The 16,635-nt window shown below is 40.3% G+C and overlaps 1 protein-coding gene across 3 annotated transcripts in view; it reads right to left on the bottom strand.

Moving 5' to 3' along the window:
- The window catches only part of tfb1m (transcription factor B1, mitochondrial), a 31,195-nt gene extending 22,743 nt beyond the window's left edge, over positions 1 to 8,452 (bottom strand). Inside the window, exons 1-6 of one of the 3 annotated variants that reach the window (XM_042501515.2) lie at positions 8,340 to 8,452; positions 6,988 to 7,134; positions 6,287 to 6,438; positions 5,949 to 6,057; positions 5,712 to 5,863; positions 4,836 to 4,955 (exon numbers count right to left, since the gene is read on the bottom strand). In XM_042501515.2, the coding sequence (XP_042357449.2) occupies positions 4,836 to 4,955; positions 5,712 to 5,863; positions 5,949 to 6,057; positions 6,287 to 6,438; positions 6,988 to 7,120 (666 nt within the window). In that variant the 5' untranslated portion in view covers positions 7,121 to 7,134; positions 8,340 to 8,452. Of the gene's footprint in view, positions 1 to 4,835; positions 4,956 to 5,711; positions 5,864 to 5,948; positions 6,058 to 6,286; positions 6,439 to 6,987; positions 7,135 to 8,058; positions 8,299 to 8,339 lie in introns of those variants that run through there. The other 2 variants (XM_088087467.1, XM_088087468.1) reach the window with 2 other exon arrangements.
- Between the last annotated feature and the right edge of the window lie 8,183 nt (positions 8,453 to 16,635).

Here is a 16,635-nt window from a genome sequence, read left to right as displayed (position 1 = left end):
GCCATAACAAGGAAAAAATCAAAAGGATCTGATTGCAAGGCATGCGATTTTTACAGCCCCAGTCCAAAGTCTTCCTGACAACTGCCAGCCATAATGGATGTTCAATGCAGCATTAACAAATTCAATTTGGGCTCTGCTCATCTGGCCTGTGCTCTTGGTCGACGGTTGTGTACAAGGCAAACATCTGTAGGGCTCTCCTCCTGTGAGGCTCAGTTAGTTGGTGGCTGACGGCTGATGCAGCCATTACTCAGAGCGGGCTGACGACTGGCCCAGACAACCATCTGTCGGAGGTACGCCTCACTCTCCTTTCAGATCGATCTCTGTCATGAATCTGTCTTCTAGCGCTCGTGTGGAGGAAGCTTTGCAGTTTTTTATTTCTTTTGTAAAACGTGTTTGTTTCATTCCATACATAACCTTTAGACCATATACAGACTCAATCCCCATCTCTTCTTGATTGGACTTCTTTATCTCACTGTGATTTTAATCAGTTTCCTCGCTATCCATATTTTATTTCCATCCTCATCCCCTACCTGGTTATCAAATTTTTCGTCTTTCCCATTTTCTTTCACTGTTTTTTTTTCATTTAATATTTTCATCTCCCACTGCGCCCCTTTCTCAGTGCCTTCTCTTTTTCCTCACTTTTCCTAATGAATAACACAGTTGTTAGCTCTGCAGGAGCTCCACAGAAGAGACAGCAGGTTGCTCGTGATGGAGCATCCATTGCCCGACTTATAGACCTGCCTGTGACGGACACAAGTTGATTTTAATCACATTCTGCCAAGCAAGCAGAGAGCCAGGGGAAGAGAGATGAGCTGGTCAACACGCACTCCTTACTCCTTGAAAATCAGCTATTTTCTATGTAAAGAGGCAGTTAGGATGAAATTGGATGACTGAATGTCCCTATTGAAGATGCAGATGCTTGATGGCTGCGAGCTCTCTAAAACTCCTTGACCCCTGACCGGAATACAAATTAGAAATGTGTATAATGACTGAAGCAACAGCAGAGAAGTGGTTTCTTTTCTCAGTTTACCTTCTTAAAGAGAGATATCAGATATATGTATAGGTGTGAATGACAGAAGCAATTTAAAGGCCGCTCAATCTGTCCATCCATTTGAGAATTAACAGGAGGAGAGTGACTAATAAGCAAAGGGAGGCAGGTGTGATCTGCAGCAGGACAGACCCAGGGCACGGTGAGCCTCGGGGAACACCATCAAAGCAGCCAATCGCCGCTCTCAGAAACCTTCAAGGACAATCTCAGTCACTCAATGTGACACAAGACAGGTGCAGTCCGGGGGCGAGAAGAACAAGACAGACAGATTAAACTGCGAGGATAAGAGCCTATCTACCAACCCACGTCAATATGAGCCCCAGCAGCTGCTGATTTAAAATGGATTCAACATTTCCCTTCTCATTATCCTATTAGCCTGTACTGGCCGGCTCCTATAGGTTCATATCAGCCGACCAATCACGTTCTCTCCCCCACACCGCCTTTAACTGAAGCTATTTTGTCGCCATGGTTATTTGGAATGGTTCAGTAATTTCATTGCTGACTCGCTGTTTGTTTGATTACACAGTATTAAACCACTTCAAATGTTTTTCACACTCCGACAATTGCCATATGTGTAGTATAGCACCTGCTGCTGTATATTCTATTTATTGTAGTGTTGCCAGTGGTGATATGGGGAAAGGAGAGCTAAAACTGTTGACCAACCAGTGACATTTTCACAAGAATGTTCATAAATACAGAAAAAATCTTATCATTACGTGACTGAGCGCACCTGCACCGGGATAGCTACTCATATACTCACTCACAGCAGAACAGAGAGCCTAAAGTTCAGACGTGACAAAGACATGCCAAAAACAAAGCCCAGTTGTGCTGCAATCTGAACAAATTCCTCTTCATTAACATAATCAGTGATCCCAACGCTTCAGTGGGAACAAAACACCAACAATTAGATCACTGAGCCGATTAATTGGCCATAGGTATGAGACGCAGTTACACACACAAACACTCCCTGAAAAAACACACACACACACACACACACATTACAGTAACAAAGAGAAAGGAGCTTAAAGGATTAGATGATTAATCGATTAGTTGATTGAAAGAAAGTTAATTGACTATTTTGATAACTGATGAATTGTCTTAGTCATTTTTCAAGCAGCTGTATGCCACTGCAAACCAGTCAAGCTGCATTTATGGTTTACATCCACATTTATGAAAACAGTGCTTCACACACATCTTCCCATTCAGCAGCACAGAAGATCTATACAATCAGCACAGTTTCAAGGTGCACACCCAAGATCTGTGCATCTTACCAAATGTCTCCTTTTATGTCAGTTATGACGTTGAGAAATGGCCAAAAACCATTATGATGTCTCAATGACTTTGACCTTTTGGATACAAAATGTCATCACTTCATCATTTTATCCCACTCTATCCTGTGTGAAATTTTGTCATAATTGGTGTATAAATTCTTGAGTTTTGGCCAAAGGGGACATTTTTGCCAATTTTGGCATAAATGCTATCAAAGTGTCCTTGATATATTGCAATCACAAGAATGAAACTGATGCAAGGTCACAAGAACCTTAACTTCTGATTACCCATTTATAGTTGACTCCAAGTGGACATTTGTGCCACACTTTGAAAAGAAAAACCAACAAAAAAAACCCCAAAGGATTTCACAAGAATGAGGCAAACGAGGTCACGGTGACCTATGACAGTCAAAATCCAATTGGTTCATTGTTAAGTCCATGTAGACATTTGTGCCATATTTGAAGAAATTACCTCAAGGTATTTTTGAGATAACACTGTCACAAGAATGGGACAGACGGACAGACAATGCAAACAATGAGAGTAAATTAAGAGTCTTTGGGTTTTTGTTTGAACAAAGAAAGCACACTGAAGATGCCACTTTGGGTTCTGGGAAATTGTAAAGAGGATTTTTCAAATTTTGTAAAACATTTTATAGACTAAAGGATTAATCGTAAAATAATCAGCAGATTAGACGATAATGAAAAAAAGTTTTAGTTACAGCCATATGAGAGAGACAGACAAAAGAGAGGGGCATAGATGAAGAGACCTTTGATAGTTGGCAGTGTTTCTCCTCCATTACGATTAACTTCTGCCCACCAAGGGGGTTTTTAGCCTCTATCATTTTTATGTTGCTTTTGCTTTTTCACTGGAGCACTGTAAGCAGTTTACAGTATCAACACCCAAAACAGCATCCATTAGAACTTGTTCATTTATGCCGGGACACTATTTTTCTGAATTTTCTTTATTCTGTATTCTTATAATATGCAGATCAGCTCTACAAACAATACAAACAAACCACTGCTTTAAAAGTCTTTATTCCTGCGTGTCACAACCTCAGCCACACCCCCCCCCCCTTCCAGCCTCTGATGTCGCCTCATAAATCAGAAAGGACATTTTTACTGCTCATGCAATTTTGCGTAATTACTCTGGTGTGCACCAATAAACAATGCAGCGCCATGGAGCTTTTTATGAATTATACTACATGACATACCAGTAAAAAGGGGCCTGCACAATGCAGAGAGTATGATAGCATTAATATACACTCTGTGCTCTCTGATCTATTATAGGACACCAGCAGCAGGAGGCCTGCTCATCAAAGAGCCATCATCTCTCCTAATGATATCAATTCGACCAAGTGCCCATTAAAACATTTAGTGGGGATAGCTGGCCTGTGTGCGAATGTGGGAGGCGCTTATTCATCAGCATTGCATGCACACACCTACAGTGTAAGTCTGTTTTCCTCAAGTTTATACATACCGCAAGCATTCTAAAACAAACACATTTCCAGCACAGACCAGAACATGGTAAAACCCATTAAGCTCCAATTTGACATACACACAAAATAAAGACATTCAAGAGTACAAGAAATGCACAGAAAGGCAGCTGAGTGTGATGAAATAATCATTGGAAGCCATCTCTTCTAAGAGAATGAACAATAAGCGCTGGTCCCATTCACTCTGTTGCATTTTACTTCCACACAGGACATTAAATATTTACCAATAGTGGGTCTCCTGAAGAGCCATGAGCCATTTTCAAGGGACCAACAGTCCGTTTCTGACATCAACCTAACACCTATCCTTTAATTCAAGAAAAGAAAAACATGGTTTCATTTGTACAAAGATGTAAGTAAGCTCCTCAGTCTTCCAGAAGAGTTGTGTGTCTGTAATCTTAAAATCTATTTCAGCAGGGCGGTCTATTAGCCATAACTGATATTTCAAAATTTGCAGCAGTGCTTATATTTTCTTAATGCGCCCCCTAGTCCTACTATAAATCCTTACCCCAGAAAAGGAAAAAAACTCTTTGCATTGGCACGTTACGTAAGAGTAGACGTCTTTCTTTCACCACCGATATACACGCATACGGGCTGATAGACGCAGAGAGAGAGATTGGTCCTAAAAAAGAACTAGGCCCTCATTACAAGGCGCAGTGTGATCGTGCTGCATCTCAAATACCCACCAGGCATCATTACAACCTAGAAAGGGTCCAAAGAAGACAGAACAGAGACAACACTGATTCAACACAGTCCTAATGAAGCCTTAAAGCGAGAGGAGTGAGGGGGGGGATGAGCGATGGTGACATGATGAGGGACTCTGACAGGAGCAAGGGACCAGACAGGGAGCAGAGCTTAGGAGATATGAGGAGATCCCACGCTCACCCTACAGTACTGTGAAATAATAATGGGTCCATCTGCCCATGTCGTCCTAACAGACACTATTTCAACACTGCAACAAAAGGTTGAAATCATGGTGGTGTTCAATTTAGATATAGTAAGTATCATTATCAGAGTCAAAAATCCTACCTCAGGTTTAGGGACAAAGGCCCGTCCAGGGATGGTGAAGCAGTTGCGGACTGTGCAGAGATACTGAGCCATAATAGACAGACGACTCCTCTGTTTGCTGCCTGTGCTGGCTGTCAATCTCTAAATGGAGAGGACAACCACAGATGAAGTCATGCAAATTCAGTAAGAGCAGGCTATTTGTTGAGTTCATGTTATGTTGCTTTTAGTCGTAACAAAACATGTCTGTCAAATATATTGCATAAAGGACAAAAACTGGAATAAAGTTACTATTTAATCGTATCCCAAATATGTTTTTATGTGTTGTTGATAAAAAAGAATAAGCAAACACATAGCTATGAATAATGTGACTGGTCCAAATGAAAAAAAAAAACTCTCAAGATTTATGTATTTATTTTAGTTGAAAATTATGATTATGGATCAAGAAATCAATATTTAATCCCAGCGATAGAATAAGACATTTAATACCCAATATTTTTTACATATATTAAACTTTGTTCATTTTAGTGTTAAAGGGACAGTTCATCCCAAAATCAAAAATACATATTTTTCCTTATAGTGCTATTTATCAGTCTAGATTGTTTTGGTGCAAGTTGCCAAGTGTTGGAGATATCGGCCGTACAAATGTCTGTCTTTTCTCCAATATAATGGAACTAGATAGCACTCAGCTTTCGGTGCTAAAAGTGCCAAAAAAATTGCATTTGAAAAACTCAACAGCAATGTCTCTTTCCAGAAATCAGGACCTGATTACTTTAGATAATGCACAGACCTTGTTCTGAGCAGTTAACTACTAATGTTTTTCAAAATTCAATGGCCGAACAACAGCATCCTGACACACATACACCTTGTAAACTGAAACATCCAGTAGCTTTCACGCACCTCTGCGACCTCTTTCTGGAAAGTGAGAGTGAGTCGGGTGCGTCCATAGATGAAGGGTCCTGTTCTGTTTGCTATGTTCTCCAGCCACTTAATGATGAGCTGAGTTGAGACGTTGAATGGTAGATTGCCTATGATGTGAAGGTTTGGTGGATCTGTAGAGCCACATATACACAGTTATGTCAGATGGTTTTAATCCACATGACAATTGAAACAGCTTTTATAATTTCATATTCTCACCTCCCTCCCATGGCTTAGAGACATCTTGTGTGAATCCTCTGTCCATTCTGTAGGTGAGTATGTCACCGTGGACGATTTTCAACCTCCCTGGTGCTGCCTCAGACAACAGCTGTGAAAATGGATGTGATATAACATTAAATGAAAAATGAAAAGGTATTCAGGAAAAACTAAATAACCATCAGTCACTCTGCAGGTGGCTAACGATGCTGCGGCTGAAAACAGAGTGACTGCTCTCATGAAACTGACAGGTGAAGGTGTTAGAGCTTTTTACAATGACTGACCTAACGACCTTGATAACATTGTGCATAAGCCCGTGTCACTGTAGCTGCTCAATTTACCTTCAGCCCTGGGATGAAGCGTGTATCCTTCTCCACCACGAGCACGTCCGCCGGCCCGGCATTGAGGATGGAGCGGGTGAGACCGCCGGGACCAGGACCCACCTCACACACATGGGCATCCCTCAGACTGCCCGCCTGACGCACTATTTTGTCTGAAACAATTGAGATAGATGACCGACTAAATGATGGGTGTCATCAATATTTTTGCATACATTCTGTGAATTACTTCCTAACTTAGTCCAACTCATGCATCTTATAAATTACACCATATTCTGCTATCAAATGTCTTCATCTGAGTCTCAGGTATCTAAAGTGAGATTAATAGTGTGTGATGTTACAATACCTGTCTGCCTCCATGTGATGAAGATGAGGTGCATTAATCTAACAGTCACCTTGTCCAAGGACGAGAGAGCAGATCAGACCTGCACTGCATCACTGATAATTATATTAAGGCTCAAGCTCTGCAAGGGCTGTAAACAATTGACTCGGTCCATTCACATTAAAAGGAGATCTACTCAACCTTGTCCATACAGAAAAGCCTGTCAGTTTCAATGCCTTGAAACAAGGCTATGTGGAGCTGTGCAATCAAGTGCACTGGCAAAACACACCACTGTGCCCTGAGTGCATGGTAACAAATTACAGGAGTGAGCAGGTATTGGTGCACTGCAGATAGAGTGGAAGAAAGAGTGAGGCAGACTAACCTGTGAGCCTCAGGTCCAACAGAAAGTTCTGGGACAGCTGTTTCTCAGCTCGCAGGTTGTACAGCTTTATGAGCTCGCTCACAGTAGGCAGAGGAGGCAGACGGAAAGACGCCAGTTTCCCTGAGGCAGCCATCGTTCAGGAGAACACTGTGAAAAACAAACACACAAAAGGTAAGAGAAACTATGATCAGCTTGCTCAGCAGCAAAGCAAGTCAGAAGCTGAGAGGCGTACATGTCTGAAAACACTGAAAAGGGCAACATGTAAGGGATTAATGGTAATAATCACACACCAGTGTTAGTATTTAAAAGATTTTATAAATAGTATGTTAGGTCAGGGTTGACCTTTTCAATTGCAGACACTGAGAGGAAATGCATTTAGGGATAGGTATTTTGATATTTTGGCATGTCCATTTACAATTATGCTGAACCAGCTTTATATTAACCTTTAGATTCAAATATATTAATGCTTTCCCACAAATACTGCAAAGGACACAGTGTGTGAAACAACGTGGTTGTGATCTATAGGTGCCTGTCAATTCTGGCAAACTGTTATCAATTCCAATTACTTTTTTTTTATCAGATCATGGAATTGATTACCAATGTCTCGCCTCTAGCTGAGCCATCAGTGCTAAAACGTTGCATGTGTTGAAAGTCTAATAATAAGATCTCGTGCACCACCTAGTGGTGCTATAACAGCTTAGTAAGTGACCAATATGAAGACACAAACAGGCGTTGTATGAAAGACTGTTACCCTGTCAATGTGTTTTGCCTAAATCTGAACCAAACTTTATTTCTAACCCTTACCACTTGTTTTAGTGATGCTTAATTTGACCACGATCTTACCCTAATTGTGGTGGGGAGCGCTAGGTTAAATATCATCATAGAAGTGGGAAACAACAGCATCAGTAACACTATTCAGAGGAGGAACAGGCTTCGACAAGACCTGTGACTGCAGTATTTCACTCCACATTTTTACAAAACACGTTGATGTAGTTAATTTAGTTGACGGTAAGGAACGCTGTAGCTTCGCTTGTACATTGTTATACATGAATATCATTAGCTAACTATTACCGTACAGTAAATTAAGCAGTCAGGAGTCAGTAAGACGACCTCAAGATGGAACAATCAACTTTAAACTCCTGTTGACATCTGACCGAGCTGTGACACGGTCGTTAGCATCGCAGCTAATGTTAGCTTGTTGGTCCAAATGCTGCTAACAGAGCGGGTGGGAAGGCACTGAAATCACACGGCACACTTCACAAAGTTTCTCAAAACCGCGTTAGGGCTGAAAACAAACTACACGTGAATACAGTAAGAACAGAAAGCTTAAAATACACAAGAGTTTAACCCACGTTTCTCACCGGTGCCGTTTTCCTCGCTTATATTTCCGTATTCGTCATTCTATTGACGTACGAGTATCCAATGTAACTGCGAGATCGCTAAAAAAAGACCAATCACATTGAAGTAGGCGGGGTTTAGCGTTGCCCTTGAAAAGCAACTTATTGTTGATGCAATGATGCGACAGAGACAGAAGAGGGCGACAATTCAATTATCTTGTACGGCATTTTTTCAAGTAAAACTACAAAAAGCAGTATTGGTACATATTGTTCTTGATTCTTAAATCAAAGTGTTATTATATACTTTCTTGATATTTAATCTATTAATGTAATCTTAATGAGATTGTAGCAAAGACACTGATTTACATAGCTTAGACAAAGCTATACTGTAAATTCTGATATGCATCCTTAGGTTGCTATGAAAAGGAATGCAGCATCCACTCAATATAATCTAATGCAGACATTTAAAAGAATTAATAGACATGGTTATGATTAAACACAAGGCCCTCTCAGGCTTGTAAACACACAATAACCCCGATTCCACTGTCATTATCTGGCTATGATTTCAGCTTTTTAAGACATCTCCACAGTGTTGAACTAATTGAAACCTCTCATCTTAAAGTGATTAGCAGCCTGCTTGCCTCTCGTCCACTGCAGGGCAGAAATCCATTGTTTAAGTGTTTTGTCGCGCTGAATGATGCTCAGCTGTTGTTTGGAATAAACCCCCGTGGCCCTGTGATCTCCCGTCTCTGCTTACGACCCACGCTGGGTCAGGGGTGTCAAAGCTTGAGATGGAAATATCCTTCCCTTCCAGGGTTTGGCAGATGAGTGGCAGCTTTGTCTCCTGCTGTGGCTGACCCTGGGAGAGAGCTTCAGGCCCTCTGGAGTGTCTGCTGCTATGGAGAGGTTACTGCAAAGTCACCTTCTTGATAGTTTATTCAGTTTGTATGAAACACAGCAATGGGACCAGGCTATTAGACTAGATTATAGAAAGTACAAGATTCATCACATGGAGCTCTGAGTGGTCATACCTCCCAATGATAACCTATTACATGTACAGTGAATCTCTCCTACATGACATCCAAAAGATTATATTGCATCTAATACATCTTAAGGTATATGGTCGTCTCATCATTAACTAAAAATATCTAGTTATGGCTTTTACCTGAAGACTGCAGAATAGCTATCAGCCATTGCCATCTTTCTGCCTCACTGTCACCATTAGCAATTGCAGTAAATGAAATCATGCCTGCAACATAATAGCCTGCTGGTAATACAGCTGACATAAACGCTATGAACCCCAGGAATGAAGGAGCCAAGACCATATCCTTTGAATAAGACAAGAAAACATCCAAAGGAATTTCTTTGAACTGGATTATGAATGATGTTAAAATATTTTTTTAAACATTTTGAATAGAATATGTAAATATGTTTTCTTAAGTGTATAATCACCTGAAAATAAGTATTATGTTGTTGTTATCTTAGAATAAGCCATATCTATAAACAAAGGGAGTGGGTCCTCGTCCATGGTGATTGCTGTTATACACTGCCATGTATCTACAGTAACCCAGAATGGACAAAACAAAGACTGGTTCTAGATAGGAACCTCTGTGTTTCTGCTTTTTGGCATCAGCAACTTTATAGCAGCGCCTCCTCAAAGAGCAGCTTCAGAAAACCCCTTTTTTTAAATGTGAAATTGCTTTATGTAGTGTTTTTAGCAGTATAATTCACCAGGTCTGTTTGCTTTGGAGAGGAAAAAACCTCTGTGGATAATTTGGCTTCTAGTAAAAGCCTCCTGAATGTCTGGATCTTAAGTTATCAGACAAAAAAGGTGAGCACACATTAGCAGGTGCTGTGCTGTGCTAGAGGCCCGTCTCTAATGAGTCAAACATCTGAGGGAAAACACTGATTTGTAACATGAAGCTGTTTTATTTAGTTTTACCAGTGTAAATCATCAGTGGTGTTTGTTTTGGGGAAGAGAAGACCTCTGTAGATTATTCAGATCCAAGTAAAAACCTCCTGAACATCTGTAGCGGAACAAAGGTCTTATGTTATCAAAGAAAATGGATGAGCACACTAGCAGGTGCGGGGCTAACGGCATATTGCAGATGGGCTGAATGGCATCAAGAAACACTGATTTTTTTAATGAGCAACTGCTTTATTTAGTGTTTTTAGTGGTTTACATCACCAGGTCCATTTGTTTTGAAGAGGAGGAGACCTCTGTGGATAATTCAGCCCCTTTAAAGAATCTCCTGAACAAAATTCACTGAATGAATTCTTAACAGGAGAAGTTTCAGCTGGTTGCAAACTACAATCTTCAGATGCAATCCTAGATGCCACTTAATTCCCCCATACATTGCACACTGGACCTTTATGTGTATTAGATAAAGAGGGTAAAAAAAAATCATGGTCCTGTCTAGTGATATTCTCAAATAAACAATTATATTAACAAGGTCCCATGTCTGTCTGTGGTCTGGGAAGCTTGGCTGCATGTAAAACAAAACCTCCATCTCAACACAGGAGGGCATTAGAGAGTCTCTTCCTCCATGGGACTCCATAGTGTGTGATCAGCACAGACAGGAAATGAAACATAAGTAATTAACATTTCTGAGATGGTAAGTCATCTCTTAAACTGAAACATCAGAAGAAAAACAAAGACAGAAATACTTAAGAGTATATAATTTTCAAGCCAATTTCAAGGAACAGAGTAACATCAATAAACACAGAAACCACAAGAGATGAGATGTCTTACAGTATGTTCAACAATAACTTTTGTTGTGATGATAATTTAAAGTTGAGTATTATGTTCTGGTATTTTACTGGATGAATGTTATTGATGCTGTAACAAGTTCAGCAGGGTTAACTGCCTGAAAAGTGAAACCAGATGTAGGCCATTATGAACAGCCATTTGGATACTTGGTTTAAGAATTTACTATAGCAATGTTGTATTCCCCTGAACACAAAATAATTGGAAAAACTGGAAAAATAAACCACATTGTTTAGTCTTGATTAAACAGAAGAGTAGTCTGGAAGGAGACGGCAGTATGAACACTAAGTTATGGTAATCCCTTGGCTCAAAGAGTCAGGATAAATACAAGAAGTGCTTGTTTAGAACAGTTTAACTACTGTACAGTATGATTTCATTTTGATTCTATTAATGAATGAAAATTGTGCACATTTATCACTTTGGACAGGACACTATTACTGTGTTCAGAAGTGGAAAATCCAAATCCTGATCAGACATACTTGTCTGTCAACCTTAAAAAAGAATCTATGGTACAGCACCACATCAAAGAAGCTGTGGTATTTCAGCACTGGAACTCTTGTGGTTATCACTGTGTTCCTGTGATACATGTGTTGTGGTATTTTTGGTCATACTCTGAGATTTGTAGGAGAATTTACCATAAGACGTTTGGTGCTCTGTGGCACTTGTGCTTTGTCTGAGTCCATGTCTGACACAATAGTTTCTTATTGTGAAGTGTCGAGCAAAAAACCCAGAATATGTGATCAATGTTTCCTGTGTGCAATGTGTTTTGTGACCAATAAAACCAAAGGGTAAGATGCTTGTCAGCCATGGTCAATATAATCAGGAAGTCTGGAGGTTTTGGGGCAAATAAGTGAGGGTGGTCTGCAAATGCATCCTATGGCAGTAATATCAAATGAATAGTACATTCATACAGGAAATCTGATTATTTTCTTTCTAGCCAAGAGTTAGATGAGAACATTGATACCACTCTCATGTCTGTATGTCAAATATGTAGCTGGAGGCAGCAACCAGTTAGCTTAGCATAAAGACTAATAACAGGGATAAAAAGCTAGCATGGCTCTGTCTGACGCTAACAATCCAACTACGGTATCTGAACCTTTAAGGCTCAGTAAATAAACAAATTGCACCTTGTTTCATAAAGCCCCACAAAAATTAGAGTGAACAAATGGCAATGTATCGTTTTAACCAAGCAACAACCTCCAGGTTCTGAAACTGAAACTGTATCAGATGTGTCAAAATCTGCAGTTCCTCAAATGGCCACTTAGGGGCTGGTTCATTGAATGTATATAAAATAAGGGCTGGCTCCAAATGCAAGTCAATTGCCATAGAGCCCCATGTTAAAATGCCCAACTGCAGTCAAAATAAACAGGCTTTAAGCCTAGTACAAAGGACAGTTTTATTCTTTGTAGCTAATCTTCCCATTTATGAAAAATGTATAGGAGTACAACTTTAAATGACCCACCTGTTTAAATAGTAGTGAGGCTTTAAGTTAAGCATAATTAAGGGCATGGCTTCTTTGGCTGATAAGGTGTCTGCGTATTATCACCTGAGTCCACCCCATCGATGTCATTAGACACATTACTCTGTAACGTTGGGTGACCAAAATTCAATGGCTGGACACCGATTGCCAGTGTCAATCTGACACTTTATGCTGACGACAGTTGATGTTGATATATTGTTCTTATTTTGTGTTGCTGAGTAACCAAAATCCAGTGTCTTTCCAATGTCACATGTCAACATTATGTTGACGTAGAATAATTACATTTAGTTGAAAGGTATGGAAAACAAAACCAAAGGTCTGCAAAACATCATAATGTTAACATCTACCCGTGAAATTCTACTGCTGTTACACATTTAGAATATCGTTAACACAATTTTCATTCCAACCAAAATTTAATGTCTGTCTGATATGAGAGTCCAACGTCTTTCTGATGTTATTGACATCCAGTGCCAGCTGGGATGAGTTAGATCAGCCTCTTGCTCCTCCACAGCTCCACCCTCTCATCTAAATATGGTCACCTTTGGCTCCAAAAATCCAAGATGGCAACAGCTAAAATGCCAAATATGAGGTTTCATAACAAAAATCCACAAACCAATGAATGACGTCACAGTGGTTATCTCCATAGTTTTAATACGGTCTAAAGTTTTAATTTAGGGGTTTTGTGGCAGTATTTCTTGGCCAGGAGCTTGTTAGGAAACGTCCCGGTTTCCTGACAAATGCCAAGCTAGCTGTTACACCCTGTTTCCAATATTTATGCTAAGCTAATTTAGTTGGCTGCTGGCTTCATATTTACAGCATACATGGAAGAGTGATATCAATCTTGTTACCTAACTCTCTGCAACAAAGCAATTAAGCATATTTCCCAAAATGTCAAAGTATTCCTTTAAAACAACACACTGCAGGTGGCCATAAGTGCTAAAAAAGATCTACTTATGTACATTACTCCAGCCTACACATCCATGACTTTTTCGTCACCTTTTTTTTTTTTGACTCCATCTCTGTTGCTAAAAACCTCTTTAAGTCTCTGCATGGCTTCAGGCCAGGAACACCATGTTCCCCGCTGTCTCGGCCTAGTCTAATCTCACTCTGCATGGACAGCTCATTAGCATCTGTCAGCGCGCCCAAAACTGAAAATGGCCTGGGAGAGCTGAGGTGATGTCTGAGCAGAATAAGTGGAAGTGATCAGAGAGTCGCTAACGTTGCAGGAGTGTTTTGACGACAGACGTGACTGTTGGGACCTCTCAGTCATTACTTTGCTGCAGGGGAGCATATGACGACAAGGTGACGCTGAGGGATTTGTTTGAAAAATTAAGGTGTGTGTGTTTTCTTGCAGACAAACCGAGGGTAAAAGTAATGTGGTTTACATCATCAGCTCACAAGATTCATTTGCTTGACATGCTATTGTCTTCTTTTTCCATGTTCCCTTTGATAAAACCGTCAACAAAGATTTACGCTGAAGCTTCCTTGCAGCTGGATGACAGAGCTCAATTCTCACAGCAACACTTTATCACGCATCTTGCATTAATTAAACCAGAGTGCTATTCAGTTTGATCGCATCATATAAGTGTGGGAATGGCAGCTACTTCAACCATTTCTACAATGATTCATAACAACCGCAGCCCCGATGGGCCCAGAGAGGACCACCGTCCTGTGGGCATTATATATACAGATTGAAATCATAACAAACCTCTTCCTCACTGGATCCCACCACATGACTTCATTTTTGGGTGTGGGAAGTATGGCATTCAATCAAAATACACTTCTCATGACCTCAGTTTGGATAGATCTTCCTCTTCGATACCACATGGAGGGGGATGACTTCATATGTGGGGGGAGGCGTCTGTCAAACAAATGGGCTTTGTTTTTTTTTTGCTCTGATTCACTTGTTTCATACATTACAACAAAAGGGTTAAAAAATGTCTTTGATGCTACTGCAGAGCTGGTGAACTCTTCGGTGACCTTATATCTCCAGGTATCCAGTGACACTTGGAAGAGTTAAGGAATTTAAGGAGTTAACAACCAGAAAAAGAGTGTTTCTGTGTGTTCATCTGTCTGTGCATTTGTGTCTGCTGCTCATTTAATTGAACAAAACATTATGTCAGCCCCACACCCATATTATCCAGCAATGGTTACGTGTGAACAGAATTGCTCTTGGTCAGATCTGCATTGCAACACAGAAGAAATGACAAAGAGGGAGTGAATGTGTCCATCTGACATAATTCCTTTGTGAGTTTATCTGTTGGTTAGCTGTCTTTTGTTTGCTTTGGTTTCCACCTAGAGATAAGGGTGTCATTCTGTTCCTCTTTCCCTCTGGTGACCAGACAAGACTTTTTACAAGAAAAAAGCAGCCTGTGGGGAACTCCCTTGACCCATCATGCTTCATACAATCCAGATTAAATACAGTACCACAAAAAATCCTCCAACAACTAATGTAGAGGTAACAATAAAAACTGTGATTATCATGACCTACATACAAGATAAACATTAACCAGTAACAGATAATAGGGTCAGGCTAGAAAGAAAGAGATTTGACCATAACATTTTTGCTTTAGCAGCTACCTTGTCAATGAGGCCACTGACCAGATATAAAAGGTACCATTTTATGCTAATTTTTAGGCTCATTCTTGTAATTGGGATTTGAACTAGAACATGTTTATGTGCTTTAATGTTCAAATAACATGTTATTTTTATCATACTGTCTGCCTATCTATATCTATATTCACCCTTTGTCTGAAACGCCTGTCTCTTTATCCTGAAACGACCAGTCTGCTCTGAATGTTTAGAGGCTTTCCACATCTGCGCTCTCTGTGCTTCTGCACATCCTTTCAGGCAAGGAATGACTGTACTGGCACTGTAAAGAAAATGTCTACCTTTACATAGTAAAGCTGTGACAGCATAACGTCACTGAAGTCCTAACTGCTAGTTTAAAGGCACAGTTTCTGAATACAGGCTGTGCATCTCTCTGTGGATTGACTGTTTTCAGACTTTCACAGTATTTTCATAGCCCCAATACCTGTGATGGGAACTTTAAGTAACTGTCCAAGTACTCACATTAGACTACTATAGAGTAGCCTAAATGAGTATTCACACCAAAAACAAACAGCAACAAAAAAAAGATGAAGGATGAAGGGCTGTCTTTGAGCCACCATCCTGCTCAGTTCTACCTCTGCCTAGTCAGGCCGAGCCAACGCAGCAGCAGTGGCTAACATCCGACACAGAGTGGTGTATCGGTCCCAATAAACTCACACCGAAACAGAAATGACTGGACTCTGTCCCCTTAATAACCGTTAGGAAATGTTAGCAGTGTCATGCTAACAGTTAGTTCTGTCTTTGAGCATGTGCAGACAGACCTCACTAGCTGTTTCCCAGTGGAGAGCTCACACTCCTGCAACAGTAGTCCCATGATAAACAGCGAGAGCGGGACTAAGAAGCGCTAATTGAGGCAATACACTGCACGGAGCACAACAATAAAAGATTTTACCCATTTCAAATTGTAATAATGGTCATGTTCAGATGTGGGAGGTTGGGGGGTGGGGCGAGTACTCTATACATTGAAGGAATACTAACGTTCAAATGTGTACTCAAGTACTCATGCCCATACCTAACATAGGTCTGCTTTATAATAATGACCAATCACATTACTACAAAGAATTCCCCAGTGAATCTTGCCTTTGGCAAACTATTGCACTGGGTCCTTTGTCCATGTTCAAGAAGAAAGAAAAGGAGAACCATTTTACCCTGGGCATATCATTTATGACGTTGATATACTCAATCACAATTCCTAGGGTTTAGGTTTTGTGTCAACATTGGGCAATAGACCTACACTTATGAAGTAGGGAGTTTGGGGGTCGTCTGCCAGAATATTCTAAATTAAATATTCTAAAACACTTTCTATCCTCCATTCTGCTGAAATGTATGTACCTATTTGTGCCTTTTCTGCAGCAACTATGATGGAAATGTCTGATGATGATTTATGTCATAATAAAAGTCCTCTGTTACTTTCATGCTTTAACTGGGAGAGACAAATGCACATGCTTTAAATA

The sequence above is a fragment of the Plectropomus leopardus genome, chromosome 14 (assembly GCF_026936395.1).
Source record: "Plectropomus leopardus strain MGB_pleo_1.0 chromosome 14, ASM2693639v1, whole genome shotgun sequence".
Lineage (NCBI taxonomy): Eukaryota > Metazoa > Chordata > Actinopteri > Perciformes > Serranidae > Plectropomus > Plectropomus leopardus.
The sequence above is the reverse complement of the archived record's forward strand: the minus strand, read 5'-3'. Positions and strand labels throughout refer to the sequence as shown.